Source organism: Oncorhynchus clarkii, chromosome 28 (genome assembly GCF_045791955.1).
Source record: "Oncorhynchus clarkii lewisi isolate Uvic-CL-2024 chromosome 28, UVic_Ocla_1.0, whole genome shotgun sequence".
Classification (NCBI taxonomy): domain Eukaryota; kingdom Metazoa; phylum Chordata; class Actinopteri; order Salmoniformes; family Salmonidae; genus Oncorhynchus; species Oncorhynchus clarkii.
In genome coordinates this window covers 30,075,543-30,090,795 of record NC_092174.1, presented here as the reverse complement: position 1 = coordinate 30,090,795, position 15,253 = coordinate 30,075,543, and the positions used below count along the sequence as shown (strand labels likewise).

At 38.0% G+C, this 15,253-nt stretch overlaps 2 protein-coding genes across 6 annotated transcripts in view; one reads left to right on the top strand and one right to left on the bottom strand.

Moving 5' to 3' along the window:
- LOC139386900 (corticotropin-releasing factor receptor 2-like) overlaps nt 1–6,479 on the top strand; it is a 70,935-nt gene extending 64,456 nt beyond the window's left edge. For 2 of the 4 annotated variants that reach the window (XM_071132772.1, XM_071132773.1), the window contains 3 exons: nt 1,467–1,602; nt 2,445–2,486; nt 3,121–6,286. In XM_071132772.1, coding sequence (XP_070988873.1) covers nt 1,467–1,602; nt 2,445–2,486; nt 3,121–3,261 — 319 coding nt within the window. In that variant the 3' untranslated portion in view covers nt 3,262–6,286. Of the gene's footprint in view, nt 1–1,466; nt 1,603–2,444; nt 2,487–3,120 lie in introns of all 4 variants that reach the window. The other 2 variants (XM_071132775.1, XM_071132774.1) reach the window with 2 other exon arrangements.
- Nucleotides 6,480–10,762: 4,283 nt separating this feature from the next.
- LOC139386954 (myosin light chain 1, cardiac muscle-like) lies at nt 10,763–14,925 on the bottom strand. 2 transcript variants are annotated; one of them, XM_071132861.1, is made up of 6 exons: nt 14,688–14,925; nt 12,904–12,931; nt 11,957–12,106; nt 11,507–11,680; nt 11,169–11,246; nt 10,763–11,058 (listed from the first exon to the last, which is right to left on the bottom strand). In XM_071132861.1, exons 1-6 carry the CDS (start codon nt 14,787–14,789, stop codon nt 11,030–11,032), a joined length of 561 nt encoding a protein of 186 aa, XP_070988962.1. In that variant the 5' UTR covers nt 14,790–14,925; the 3' UTR covers nt 10,763–11,029. The 2 variants fall into 2 exon arrangements, with proteins under 2 accessions (XP_070988962.1, XP_070988963.1); XM_071132862.1 differs by lacking the exon at nt 14,688–14,925 and adding an exon at nt 14,419–14,487.
- Between the last annotated feature and the right edge of the window lie 328 nt (nt 14,926–15,253).

The following is a 15,253-nucleotide window of genomic DNA, read 5'->3' as shown; positions in this document are numbered from 1 at the left end:
GTTACTGAGCGCTTCAGTAATTCCATTCTACTGCCAATGTTTGTCTATGGAGATTGCATGGCTATGTGCTTAATTTTACACACCTGTCAGCAACAGATTTGGCTGAAATAGCCAAATCCACAAATTTGAAGTGGTGTCCACATAATTTTCTATATATAGTGTACCAATGGCTACTCTAATTCATAGTTAACATTGGAATGTCCACTCACTGTTTGTTTGCTCTATAGGTGGTCTGTAAAATAAGCTCTATCCTAATGTGCTCTTCCTCCTTACTCGTAATACATTGTATATATTGTGATGCGAGACTGCTCAACATTCACATTTTATGGAGAAATTGACGGAGCATTTAAACTCCCTTCTACTCAACAAAGTGATGAAACAGTCATCTGCTTTATTATGGATGAATCCCTTCAATATGTACTTAACTTGCACGCACCATTACATAACATTCCTATGAATATATGGCCACACACACACACACACACACACACACACACACACACACACACACACACACACACACACACACACACACACACACACACACACACACACACACACACATTTTCAATATAAATGAAGTGCTGATGTTGCACAGTGTCTAATAACCTTGCATATCATATTCATAGAACAACTTGCATCGTCCTCAAATTCACATTTAAGCTCTTTTTCATGGTGGATTATTTGAGAGCTCAAAGGGGGGAAATCTCAAATCCCAGCAACATCTGCAGACCTCTGTCCTAAAGAAAAGGGTATGGCTTATTTTACTCCTATGCTGACATTGCTGTCATTGGGTTCCCAGTGGATTTATATCCTTAGATACAATATGTAATGTGCTATTTGAGGTGTAACCTGGGCCATCAATTGCTTCACTGCTTAGGTAGATTAGCTGAAATCCCATCATATTTCGATAAAATGAATAACGCCATTTGCAACCAGATACTCAAATGGGCTTATAATGTCAGACTTTTGTTCTGGTATCAAGTTGTTGACACCACGGCTTTTCACTTTTAAATGTATTTCTTCTCAATGCGGTTCTTTCATCTAGAATGGTAGAACAATCCTTGCATAATTTAATTCAGCTTTATTTTGATAAGTGCTTTTTGTTATGTAATATCTACCGCAAAACCCTAAGAAATAAGCTCCATTCCCTCCTCAACCTGCTGGAAGCAAGCCTTGGGCAACATTGTCAACAATGTCAGTAGTCTTGTGGGATGGGGTTCTAATCATACTTACTCAGAATGTGTATCTCTGACATTCATTATTTGGGGTCTTTTGTAAACAGATTGTGGTAATGATTAAAAGCAAGCAATCTACAAAAATAGATAGAAAGGAAACTTTTTGGGTCTTTCAATGCTTTTTTGTATTGACGTACATTGAAACAAGCTACCACTTTCCCCAGTTACTTTTGTAACTATTGTACAGTAAATGGGAGTACTGATGTTTTTCTGTTATTTCCTTCACAGAAAAGCGGTCAAAGCGACGTTAGTGTTACTGCCTCTGCTGGGGATCACCTACATGCTATTTTTTGTTAATCCCGGAGAGGACGACATCTCGCAAATAGTTTTTATTTATTTCAATTCATTTCTACAATCATTTCAGGTAAGATCATGGAGTCTGTTATTTTCCAAGTTGTGCCCCTCTTTTCCCAAGAACACAAAAACCCTGAACCTTTATAAATCTGTGTCATTATCTTTGTAGCTTTAATATACTGTTAATTGAAGGTGTTATAGGTTTTATAGCCTGTGGAAGAAGGACTATTTCTAGGCTACTATTGTAAGGCTTTGTGAACCTGGCCCTGGCTGCTTTAAGTGTTCTGAGCTGTCAGGAGAATGTTTGTAGAGACATGTATGTGGGCGTGAGTTGTGCACAGTGGGTATTTTCAGTGTAAATCTTCCCTCCACAATGCAAGGCTGAGGGGGTGTGGAGAAGGTACTTTGTTAATGGTGCTGAGTGAAGGGATGTGTATAGGATAGGATAAGGGTCCATTTTATAACAGTTTTAGACTATTCTTATACAAATGTTATGAGAGGTTGTTCAATCCTGATTTAATATTCCTATTATTGCTCTGTATACTGTATAATTGAAATGGGAAAGGTAAACAAGTTTGTGAATCATTCAATTACTTTGTTGTTATTTCTATGCACTTTGTAAAATTAACTCAATTGGGAAGAAAATGTGATCTTCCACTTCTCAGAAAGCAGCATTTTGTTTACATTAATCCAATTTTAATTCTGAAACAAATGCCTATTGCTAGCATACCTTGAGTGGAAGTCGGATTATCTGGACTCAGATTAAACACTATAAAATATCTGACCAATAGCTGATATTGTCCAATACTGTGCATCCTTATTTTAGTTAATTTATAAAGATAGCTCAATGAAAACAGATTGTAAATACATTCTGTACTATACATTCTAACAGTGTCCTGTCTTGCTTTCCAGGGGTTCTTTGTTTCAGTATTCTACTGCTTTCTAAATGGCGAAGTGAGTCAACAATGATCTTATCATGTGTGGGCATTGCCGTGTGTCAGATCGCTATGTAAAGGTCTGAGAGGCAGTAGACTTCTAGTCCTGAGACCCTTATTTCACCTCTATCATGGAACGCCATCATTACCCTGCAGGCTATGTTTGAACATACATTACTGTAGATGCTCTTTATTTTTCTAGACCTATTTCCCCCATATTTCCCCCTTACTTTAGTGATGCATGATTGTTGAAAGTCATTAAGTGCCATAAAAAGGGTCATGAGTCATTCTGTAATCTGGAAAAATGTGACTCCCTCCTGCTGCTGCTGCTACTGTTGTTCTCCACTTCCTTTAAGAAGCTGTTATTGGTATACACACAAAACAAATACAAATTGTTTGAAGTCTACAGTGGCTACCTTGGAAACTATTTGACGTGAATCCTCATGTATCTGACATTTATTGTTCTGTACTGTTTTGTAAAGATTTTTTCTTGGCGGTTATTCAAATGTCAATTTAAGTTAAAGGGATTTCCTGTGTCCTACATATTGTGTGTCCTAGATGCTTTGTGTGGGGTTAGATGTAGTATACTGTAGGAAGGACAAAGAAACATTGGCTGCCCACCACTAATACAGTATTTCATTGTAATCTTCCAGGTGCGCTCAGCCGCCAGGAAAAGATGGCATCGTTGGCAGGACAACCATGCCCTGAGAGTACGTGTGGCACGTGCCATGTCCATCCCCACGTCACCCACCAGGATCAGCTTCCACAGTATAAAACAGACCACAGCTGTTTGACCTAGATCGCCAAGTTCAAAGGTCGCCTTTGGAAACGTCCCTTTTCTAGGGAAGACACTTGTCTTAAGGCATCTCTCCATAAATGTTGTCCATTTGCTTTATTTATTTTCCCTTCTGCATAAAGACAGAGACAGAGCACTTTGAGAAAGAGACCATTAGGATTTCCAGATTATAATACGTCCTAGGACGTCACACAGAAGTCAGGACCATTCAAAACAGATGGGCAAGGTTGCCTCTCCAAATGAACATTGTGAAGTAATTGCAAAGTCTAAGTTGTACTGCCATTGCATCAAGAGCTGTTATCATACTATAGTACATCAGGTTATATTTTAATAGGTCAGGAAGGTTGACCTTTCAAGGCCCCGTGCTGGATGCTGATGAGGCAAAACAAAACCTGTGTTAGTGTCAAAAGAGACCCTAATAACTCCCAGCACTGTACTGTACTAGTGGTATTTATATCCATAACCCTTCATTATTTGATATCTATGAGAGGGCAGAGATCATTTAAGCAGGATTGTGCTTTAACAGTGCGGGCACGGGATGCAATTGCATTCTGTGTCTGTTGCACACCAAGTTTGAGATGAGATTAGAGAGATGTAATTATACTGTTAAATAAGGAAGTGATACTCTTTGGTTTGTCATCAGCACTACTTTTATGAGTTGTCAAAATGTCACCCTAAGAGCTTTTCATTTGTATAAATGTCTTAAGGCTAATTTATTTTCCGATTGTTCCTTGCCAATCACTCTCAAACTCTTTTGAACAGCATAACGTCAATGATGTGTTTTTCTCACTTCTGTATAAAAAACCCTAAGGCTACTCTAAATAAATCAAAGCTATCTTTCACTGGGTTCGAGTTCAGATTATATCCATTATCTAATGCAAATAATGGAGATGAGACTGTGATTCAGATACATTTATATGACACTTATTTCAAAAACTAAACACAAACACTATTTTAGTGTCGCAGACCCTTATTTCAGTCCGCATAATGCCACAGCTGTCCCAAGTCAAGATACATTTTAAGGTACAGTACATTAAATTATTTTAATGTATTAAAATTATTGAATCATTTTCTCTCTTTCAAATCCCAACTTAATCATTGTCAATGCTAAGCTGTTGTTTCCAGGAGCCAGAGAGAGATAGAGCCTGATGAGTTAGAGTTCCATTTGGCTTCCTTAATGCTTTGCCCTGCTCAGGTCAACATGCCAAGACCTGCCCCGGTAGTGACTGACCGACCATCTGACCTGCATGGGTGTTATCCACCTCTCCCTCCAGGCCCATTGCAGTGCCATACAAGTTCCAGGCACTTAGGCAAGCCTGGTTATTCAAGCTTCAGTAAGCAGTTCTGGGAAATAGAACAGTAGAACTCATGCACCCATGGAATTAACTTGGGATTTGGAATTGTAGAAATTGTGTAAATAGACGGCATGTTGGGGACAAACTCACTAATCTGGTGTGGAGGTATTTCTCTGATTTGGGTTCAAAAGCAAACTTCTTTGGTATCAATGATACATGCTTGTTACCTGACTAGTTGCCATGAAGATAATGATTATGGCAACAATCTTTCTCATTATTTTTGTTATGTTTGGAGTAGTAAGGAAGACCGTTCCAATAAAACAATATCACATCTGTTGAGGTTTGCTGTTGTGAAAAGGGCTTAGATATGGCTGTGACTACATCAGAAGTAATTATTGCTTTACACATTCTCTTGCAATTGAAATTGTACTCTAACCATATTTATGTTGTACAAAAGTTAATTAAAATTACTTGACAAATGGTCTAAAATTGCTTGTAGGGGAAAGTATCGTTTGATAATTGCCGTGAACATGATTGACCTGTCATGACCATTAGAGTTTACATGCTCTAGGCCTAATTTTCTGGAACAGTTGTCTATGTAGCAGTTCTCTGTGATATTTTCATACAAAATGTATATTTTCATAATTGTGACTAGGTCCATATGCACAAGAAATCTCTTGAATCAAAGTATTCAAGCAAACAGTCCCGAGATCTATATAAATACGTAAATAACAGTCAATATTTTGCTATTTTCTGGTCCTAAACCACTAAACACTGTTGGTTGAACATCATTTTGTTATTTATGTTTGGGAGGTGCCTCCAAGTTGAATGTTTATTTTGGAGAAGTTTTACTCAGATTTAGGGGTTCTAGTTTGAGAAGGTCTAAAAAGAAGAATATATCATCAAAGAGTGCGATAAAACATGTATAACCAAAATGTTTCGTTGTAATGTACATAAACTCTTTTAAAGTTTGTTGTATATTGTAATTAGTAATTGTACAAATGTTATGACGTAAATATGTTTTTTTCTATTATACTGTTGGAGTGAAAGTAATTCATTAAGAACATTCAGAGCATTCAGGTTACATGAATACCTAGGACCATCCAAAGCAATCATAGAAAGGTATGAATATTTTAATAACATTTTACTTCATCATCTCACAATCTCTTCTTGTGCAGCTTAAATTGTACTTTCCATTATGTTTTTAGTCTATTGAATTCATTACAATTCTGCACATACAGTACATATTACAATACTCCTATGAAAGTTAAAACTCACCAAGCGAAATCACCCCCAACATTTTTCTTTGATTGAAACATGAAAATTTAGATTTTTTTGTTGCAATTTTTATATTATTTTATGAATATATAATGAATAGTTCATTCAAAATGACAAATTCACCAAAGATAACAGACACGTTTACCTGAATATGTTTACTTGTTGTCAGTGCACTTTCTCTGACCAAATCATTTATTTTTCATATTTTGTACAGCTTCCCCATTCTCTGATGTATTCTCGATTTAATAACTTCTTCATGTACAGGAATTTTGGCTGTATGTTGAAACACCAACGTTGCCTTTTAGAAAAACAGAAAAGTGTGTTTTTGTGGAAAGAAGAAAAACTGTGTTTCTACAGTAAATGTTGTACGGTGTATGATCGATATGCATTTATACAAGTACATGTGATAAAATCAACCTTCAGATTTGAAATAAATATCTCTCTCTGGTTTGTACTGTCTGCTACCTGCAATCTTGTCCAGAATTTCCAGACATATTCATACTTATTCAATAAACAGTATTCACTGAGGAGACAATGAGGAGAAGGGATTGCATGTTGTGCATTGTATTCATTCTATTTCATTATACCAATATCTGATTTGGATTAGGATATTTTGGATCCAATAAAGGTTTGATAAAGGCTTGCCATCTCTAACCGCAGACTGCCATTAATATGACTGAATAGAATAAATATTTGAATGATGAAGGATGCTGGCTTTACCGCCAGTGTGGCATGCTAGCCTTACATGCAGATGTTAGACCCATTGGGATTATTTTACAATGGCCTAAGGAAGTAGTAGGTTATATAATATGATTGTGGATTGGATTTTATATTATTCTGACTGTGGTTGGACTGAGTGAAGTGGAGCAGAATAGGCTGCCTATGCCCAGACCCCTCAACACTCAACAATTAGCTGTATCTCTTATTCAAGCCAATAAAGACTTGTTTTGAAAATAACTGCTCCTGTTGCTTGACAGGCGCATCAAAGGTGGATTGTGGATCTGATGTGCCCCCAAGGCTATAGGGCCAGATGCTACTGGGTCCTCCTCCATCAACTTGTAATATTTCCCTCAAGTGCACTGTGACTATTTTCAGTCGCATTTCACCAGTCGTAAATTTAGCTAATGATAAATGTCATAACTGCATGTAGAGTAGCTAGGAATCTTTTTAATGAAATATATACTTTACTTAGTCATCATAATCTGACATAACTCTCACAAACTGCACTACACGAATATGACCTGTGTCCTTGACCTCATTGAATCAGTGGAGCAAAGGGGCCTCAACTACGTGTCTCCATCAAAAACGAACATGATAATTCCGGCTACAATGTATAAATGTATAAATATATATACAGTACCAGTCAAAAGTTTGGACACACCTACTCATTCAAGGGTTTTTCTTTATTTTTACTATTTTCTACATTGTAGAATGATAGTGAAGACATCAAAACGATGAAATAACGCATATGGAATCATGTAGTACCCAAAAAAGTGTTAAACAAATAAAAATATAATTTACATTTGAGATTCTTCAAAGTAGCCACCCTTTGTCTTGATGACAGCTTTGTACACACTTGGCATTCCTCAACCAGATTCATGAGGAATGCTTTTCCATCAGTCCATCAGGACTTCCCCCGCTGAGCACTTGTTGGCTGCTTTTCCTTCACTCTATGTTCCAACTCATCCCAAAACATCTCAATTGGGTTGAGGTTGGGTGTTAGTGGAGGCCAGATCATCTGATGCAGCACTCCATCACTATCCTTGGTCAAATAGCCCTTACACAGCCTGGAGGTGTGTTTTGGGTCATTGTCCTGTTGAAAAAAAATTATAGTCTCACTGAGCGCAAACCAGATGGGATGGCTACCGCATGGCAAGCGGTACCGGAGCGCCAAGTCTAGGTCCAAGAGGCTTCTAAACAGCTTCTATCCCCAAATCATAAGACTCCTGAACATCTAATCAAATGGCTACTCAGACTATTTGTTTTGCCCCTCCCCCCTCTTTTACACCGCTGCTACTCTCTGTTGTTATCATCTATGCATAGTCACTTTAATAACTCTACCCACATGTACATATGACCTATATGAACCGGTGGTCCCGCACATTGACTCTGTACCGGTACCCCCCTGTATATAGTCTCGCTATTGTTATTTTACTGCTGCTATTTAATTACTTGTTACTTTTATTTATTTTTCTTATACAGAATTTTTTTTTAAGCTGCATTGTTGGTTAGGGGCTCATAAGTAAGCATTTTACTGTAAGGTTGTACCTACACCTGTTGTATTCGGCGCATGTGACTAATACAATTTGATTTGATGGCATACTCATCAGACCAAAGGACAGATTTCCACCAGTTTAATGTCCATTGCTCGTGTTTCTTGGCCCAAGCAAGTCTCTTTTTCTTATTGGTGTCCTTTAGTAATGGTTTCTTTGCAGCAATTCAACCATGAAGGCCTGATTCACACAGTCTCTGAACAGTTGATGTTGAGATGTGTCTGTTACTTGAACTCTGTGAAGCATTTACTTGGGCTGCAATTTCTGATGTGCAGTTAACTCTAATGAACTTGTCCTCTGCAGCAGAGGTAACTCTGGGTCTTCCTTTCCTGTGGTTTCATCATAGCGCTTGATTATTTTTGTGACTGCACTTGAAGAAACTATCATTTCTGGATTTACTGACCTTTATATCTTTATGAAGGTCATTTGTCTTTACTTATTTGAGCTGTTCTTGCCATAATATGGCCTTGGTCTTTTACCAAATAGGGCTATCTTCTGTATACCACCCCTACCTTGTCACAACACAACTGATTGGCTCAAACGCATTAAGAAGGAAGAAATTTCACAAATTAACTTTTAACAACACACGCACACCTGTTAATTGAAATGCATTCCATGTAGAAAATTGTAAAAAAAAATAAAGAAAAACCCATGAAAGAGTAGATGTGTCCAAACTTTTGACTGGTACTGTACATATAAACAACTAATTACCAATGAAAATTAAGTTAACCTCCCTGTGATTTCATAGATCAATTTAAAGGGATTGGCATGTCATGATTGCACATGGATTTTCTGCTCCAAATAACATCCACATAAATGTGACCACTCAGACCCCATTCATCCAAACGCTGTAGACACGCACAGCCACATGCATGCATTAACACACGCCTTCAAACTATAGTAGTTTATGATCATTATTCTGTGGTAGTGGAAGGAGATTTGATAGTGGCAATTGTAAAAGTAGGAGAGGTTGTGATGATGGTAGTATTTTAGCAGTACTATTGTAGTTATAGCTGTAAAAGTACAGTAGTACACTATACCTGCTATAGCGGTGTTTGTCATAGCACATTTCTTACAGAGGATGCATTCCAAAGTGCTTAAATAAAATGAAGAGACAAAATGAAGAGACAAATTAAGATGGTAAAACAACAGTAAAATAACAATGCACATGAGAGACATGCTATATTGCAGTATTTGTCTCAGTGTGCCTCCAGAGAACGACTGACGGGAGCAGGTTTGTTTATCAAGTCATTCAGGCTTATTGACCCTCAGTGTCAGTTAGTACAGCAAGCAGCATGTAGGGGTCTCCCTGGGGTTGAGCCACAGGGTCTGGGGCTAAAACAACATGATTTGTTTACTGCTACAGCACATTAGGACAATGAGACCACTGTTCACTCGATTCTTCATAGAAGTCAGTTATTCAACTTGGCAAACAATTTGTTCCACATGAAAGGTCAATAAGTTGCAGTCACGATGAAGCCGATATACTGAAATGGAAATATTTAAAAAGAAAAAAGGACAACACTGGTGACTGATGTATGCCTACTGATCTGTATCGAATCATCTTAAATCAGATTTGTAATACCATGTGATTATTGGGTATTATCCTGCTGAAAACAATGAATCAAACAAACCAAACAGCCACTAAATGGTCTCTGGTTTTCAGACCACTGGCTCCATCTATTGGTTGGAGGTGAGAGGCCAATGAACCTACTGCATACTGTAGGCCTATACATTACCCACTACAGTAATGTGTGGGATCTTTAAAAACGCAACAAAATTCTTCTTATAAAATGGCATGATTTTTTTGTTTAAAAATAATAATAAATTCCGCTTTTGTATTCAATGTTTGATTAGGTCTGCAACATGTTTTTCGGGACAGTTGCAAGTCTGTCCTCTTGTGTCTGCAATCAGGGAAATCAAGTGGCATCATTCAGGTGCCACAATACATCATGTGGTTTGATAAACCACAGAAGAGAAAAATGGAGACATAAAAAGGGGACCTTGTTCTACAGTATGTGGACACTGACAATAATCACCTCAGACATTTGCGATAACTTTAAGCAGAGTTACTCCTTTCAAGTGAAATTGTCTTATTAAGTAAAGTAAAGACAGACGAGACAGTGGAAGAAAATATACTTTGTGACCATATCCTTCATTACACATAGTGTGTGCCTGGACTGAGAATGTATGTGATAGAAATACTACAATGGCTACTGACCATGTGTGAAGGACATATAGTACCTTACAGAACACACATGTCATAAAAGGAGTCCATCTCCTTTCTCCGTAAAAACATAATTTGTATATGTCTTCAGCTCATGCTAAAGATTGTTCATAAACTTACCTTGATGCAGTAAGAAGAATTGTAATTTCTGATATATAAAGATGAAGGACCTCAGTATGGAGTTTGCCTGTTCTGTTTAAGTTATATTTTTGGCAGTTTCTTTGAATTTATCACTGTGAGGTGCTTGTTTGGTAAATTATGTTAGTTAGACCAATAGCACACTCTTTTGTTTGTAGGCTACATGAGGGAGCATTGACCATAGACCCCAATACAGAACATGTCACATGGCAAGAGAAATATGACAGAGGAAAATCGGTTGCAATAGGTCAAATGAAAATGAGGAAGTAAAGTTGCATAATACCATAATAATGAATCATTCTGTTTAATTACAAGTTTTGATCCACAAATGAACAGTGGGGATATACAATAACATTTGTTATTTGAGTCAACATGAAGGGGAACGATAAAAACAATGAACAGTTAGTTGAACGGTCCTGTCACGTGATGGAATAGCAATCCAACTGGGCACATAGGGATGAACACATGAGATGAGAGGCATGGTGTGGACTTTACATAAACATATGAACAATCATCTGTCTTCAACTATCAGGTGTCTCGGCAGTGGCAGCCTTTTTAAGATGCCATGACGTGTTTTACAAAAGCTGTGAAGAAAAATAGACAAGGGAATTAGGTACGGGAATATTGATTGATTTAAAAAGTATGTTTTGGAATGTTTGGTCAAAGAGAGCAAGAAGAGGGTATAATTTTTTACCTTCGTAGTTTACACAGCCGTTGGCGTCCTCCTGGTTTGTCATGAGCTGCTCAACCTCATCCTCCTTCATCTTTTCACCTATAACCAATCAAACATACTGTTCAATTCCCTTTTTTTTAGTTAAATAGCATTTAAATTGAGTCTGCCCTAAAATCTTTATAGTCTACATTAGCTGTGTCCCATCCTGTATGTCATGTAGCCAACTCTTCTACTGTTGTCAATGGTCTGACAATAAAGAGTTGGCTACTTCCCATATAGGATGGGACCAGGCAAAGTCAAACTATTTTAGACTGTGTTATTGCATGCTATGTTAAAGATGTCTAAGGCCATGGACTCACCCAGTGATGCCAGGACGTGCCTGAGCTCAGCGCCCATGACTGTGCCATCGCCCAGTTTGTCGAACACCCTCAGTCCCTCAACAAAGTCCTCATATGTGCCGCGGTCCTTGGCTTTGCAAATGTGTTGGTGGATTGGCAGGAAGCTGTCGAAGTCCAGCATCTTTGTCGCCATTTCTGTGTATGAAACAACAAAATCAAATGTCATTGAAACCATCCACACTACCACCAATAGAGGAGCTAGAAATGTAGAACATTAACTTGTATTAAAATAATACATATTCCATATATGATTAACCAAATTAGATTTCAAATATAAAAAGTTAATAATAGGTACATTTTAAAAGCTTATTGATAAAACATCAAAGAAAGCCAACTGATCAACATATATATTTTTAATGGTTTTAGAAACTCCCCAAAATAAACTGATCATGGAATGTTGCATGGACTTACCTTCAGGCTTGGGCTTTCCAAGGACGTACATGATTTCTGCGTTGGTGGGGTTCTGCCCCAGTGCCCTGATCACATCACCACACTGTCCGTACGTGATCTTCATCTCATTGAGTGGTGTCCTGTCGAACAGCTGGAAAGCATCCTTGAAATCTGTGGAGAGAGCAACACAAAAGTGGCGGTGTGTTTCTAGATCATTTTACGCTTGTCTGTCAGGGCCCTAAAAGCAGGCTGGTCTCACAGCATGCAAATCTCAATTTGAGTATAGGATGGACATTTTCAAAAGACAATGATTTACTGTTGCTTTCTCTCATCACATCTCTATCACTTTCATGTACCTCTGTCACATTCAGTGGTGGAAAAAGTACCCAACTGTCATACTAAATATAATAAAAGTAAAGATACCTTAATAGAAAACGACTCAAGTAAAAGTAAATGTCACCCAGTAAAATTCTACTTGAGTAAAAGTTTAAAAGTCTTGGTTTAAAATATACTTAAGTATCAAAAGTAAAAGTATAAATAATTTCAAATTCCTTGTATTAAGCAAAACAGATGGCACCATGTGTTTAGTTAGTCCGCCAGATCGGAGACAGTAGGTTTGACCAGGGATGTTCGGTTGATAACTACGTGAATTGGACTCTTTTCCTGTCCTGCTAAGCATTCAAAATGTAACAAGTACTTTTGGGTGTCAAGGAAATTGTATGGAGTAAAAAGTACAATATTTTCTTAAGGAATATAGTGAAGTAAAAGTAAAAGTAGTCAAAAATATAAATAGTAAAGTACAGATACCCCCCAAAATTTACTTAAGTAGTACTTAAAGTATTTGTACTTAAGTACTTTACACCACTGGCCATGTTCATGTACTTCTGTCACACTGCACGCTCATGTACCAGACTAGATATATTGTGAAAAAAAAAAAAAAACTCTAACAACAATAATCTCAATCTTACCTTCAATTTGCTCGGGGGTGAATTCAAGCTGAAAGGAAAAGCAAAATCATTAAACCCTATTTGGTGCAGGATGTGAATGTGAAGGGAAGTGAGCAACAATTGAAAATGACTTTGAAAAACTGAGGTCAAACACATAAAGCCTTGATAGTAGTTGTATCACCCCACTCGCCTTTATGACGCCCCCACTGTAGGTGTCCAAACAATATAGAGATTCCCCAGGCTCCAGTTACACTCCACTTATTCTAGTTATTTGAAGCCAGGGCTTGGTCAGTGTCAATTTATGGCTGACCTTCAGACACACACAGCCTCCACACACATGCCTCCTGCTGACTGTTTTGATTGTGCACATGCCTTTGACCGACTGCTTTTCCTGTCTATGTTTTACACCAGGTCTGCTGTCTTAACGCAATATGATGTGTAAGATGGAGGTTACAAGTGTCATGCAAATGATTAAGTGACACTTCACCAGCATAGAGAGAAAGTGCCCTATTAAAAGGGTAAGCATTTCACAGCTGATGAAGGAGGTCATTGTGGAGTCACTTGAGTCCCTCTGGATGATCCTGACTGTAAAGTGAATGTGAAATGGAGGAGAAAAGGAGGAGAAGGACACTAAAATGAAATGGTGCTTATCCCACATTTCTGGTTGTCTGAATAACTTCAAAGGTCTAACCTAAAGCTGTATTAAAATCCAATTTATATTCATTTGATATCCTTCATGTAAAGAGGATCGCACCCTTCTTGGCGATTTTCCTATTGTGTGTGTTGGATTTGTTTCAGATAGTCATAAATTACTGTCAGATCTGTGGATATTTAGAGATCCCAGCCAACGGTGGAGCTACATATTTTTGCATGTTTAAATAAATGGCCTTGGTAAGATATATATGTATTTATCTTTGCACTTTTTTCCCCTTTCTTTTTTGCACAAAGCCAGTCAGCCTTTCGATTTGGGTGGTCTGCTATGCATGGACATAAATTAAAATCACATTGTGTGGCTTTAACCTCACTACATTGTAATACAGCTGCTCCCTCAACCATGGGACATGTTTACCCACATAGAAGAGGCAGAAATAGCAAGAAACAAACGTTGTCTTGTGTAAGCTAATATATACCAGCTCAAACCTCCATCAAGTTCAAGCTACTTTGGCTTATGTACAAAACAATGTGACTTACAATGGTAAATAATAGTACAAAGAAAGCTCAAGGCCTGTGTTTGCATATCATATAAAATGATCATTGTTGCTCTTCAATCTGTCATGCTACTGGTGTTTTGTCTTATCAATGTGGAAACGGCTGAACAGTAGGATTCCTATTTGAATGCACTGCACTGTTCACGTCACATGGTGTCTCTGATGTTCTTGAAAAACACAGATGACTATCAATGGAAGACCGAACTCTTAGTGCCATCTCCTTGAAAGGTCAGTTTTGCCCTCAAGTGGATAGATGGCTTGATCTTGAGATTAAGGGTATTACATTTTTCTTATCAATTTTATGAATGTGAAAAGAATGGAACCTCACCCATATGATAGTAAAATTATGTCCTGTCTGATAGCCCAGTATCAATTGTTGCATCTAATAAACATATAATAAACAGCCTTTTTCAATCTTGAATAAATCCCTAATCATTTTAAACACATTTGAAGATAACGAATAATTGAAAAACATGTTTATGTTAATGTTTCCCCTACCATCTAGACCACCATCCAACACTCACATCCAAAGCTCATCACATTTTCCTTATTCCCATCGTCATGCAAACTAAAGTGAAAATAGGAGTTTTTCTGTACCACAACTTCTGCAGGGTTAAACTCCGGGATCTTGACGGGCTCAGGCTCTGGGGCCTTGGGTTTGGGTGCTTCTTTTGGCTCTTCCTTCTTCTTGGGCGCCATTGTGAGAACAGAGATGCACAACTAAGCACAGGAGCCACAGGAGGAACAACACAGCAGAGGGTAACACTTTGGGTAGGGGCTGGGGCCCTTTATTCTGTCAGTCCAGGTGTCATCCTCACCCCCTCCCTGGCCCGCAGAGCTGCCAACAATAGTGAGTGTACTATAAAAGGCCATGCTTTGTGCTTCTATTTAAGACAGACAACAGGCTGCGGATGCACATCATCAAGATGCCTACTAATTTGGATCGAAATCCCCCGCCTGGGTCCTCATCCTTGAATCCAGCTATTTCTATCTAGTCCATATATGTGTTCAGGTGTGCATGCTAACTGTTCCTGTAGATGGTTCGCAAAACTACCTTTAACTTCCTTCATACTAAACACAAATAAATAAGAAGGGTATCCACAAGTTCATCTGACTCTGGGGAAGTAGATAAAGGGATTTATTGCCAAAACCCTGAACTTTCC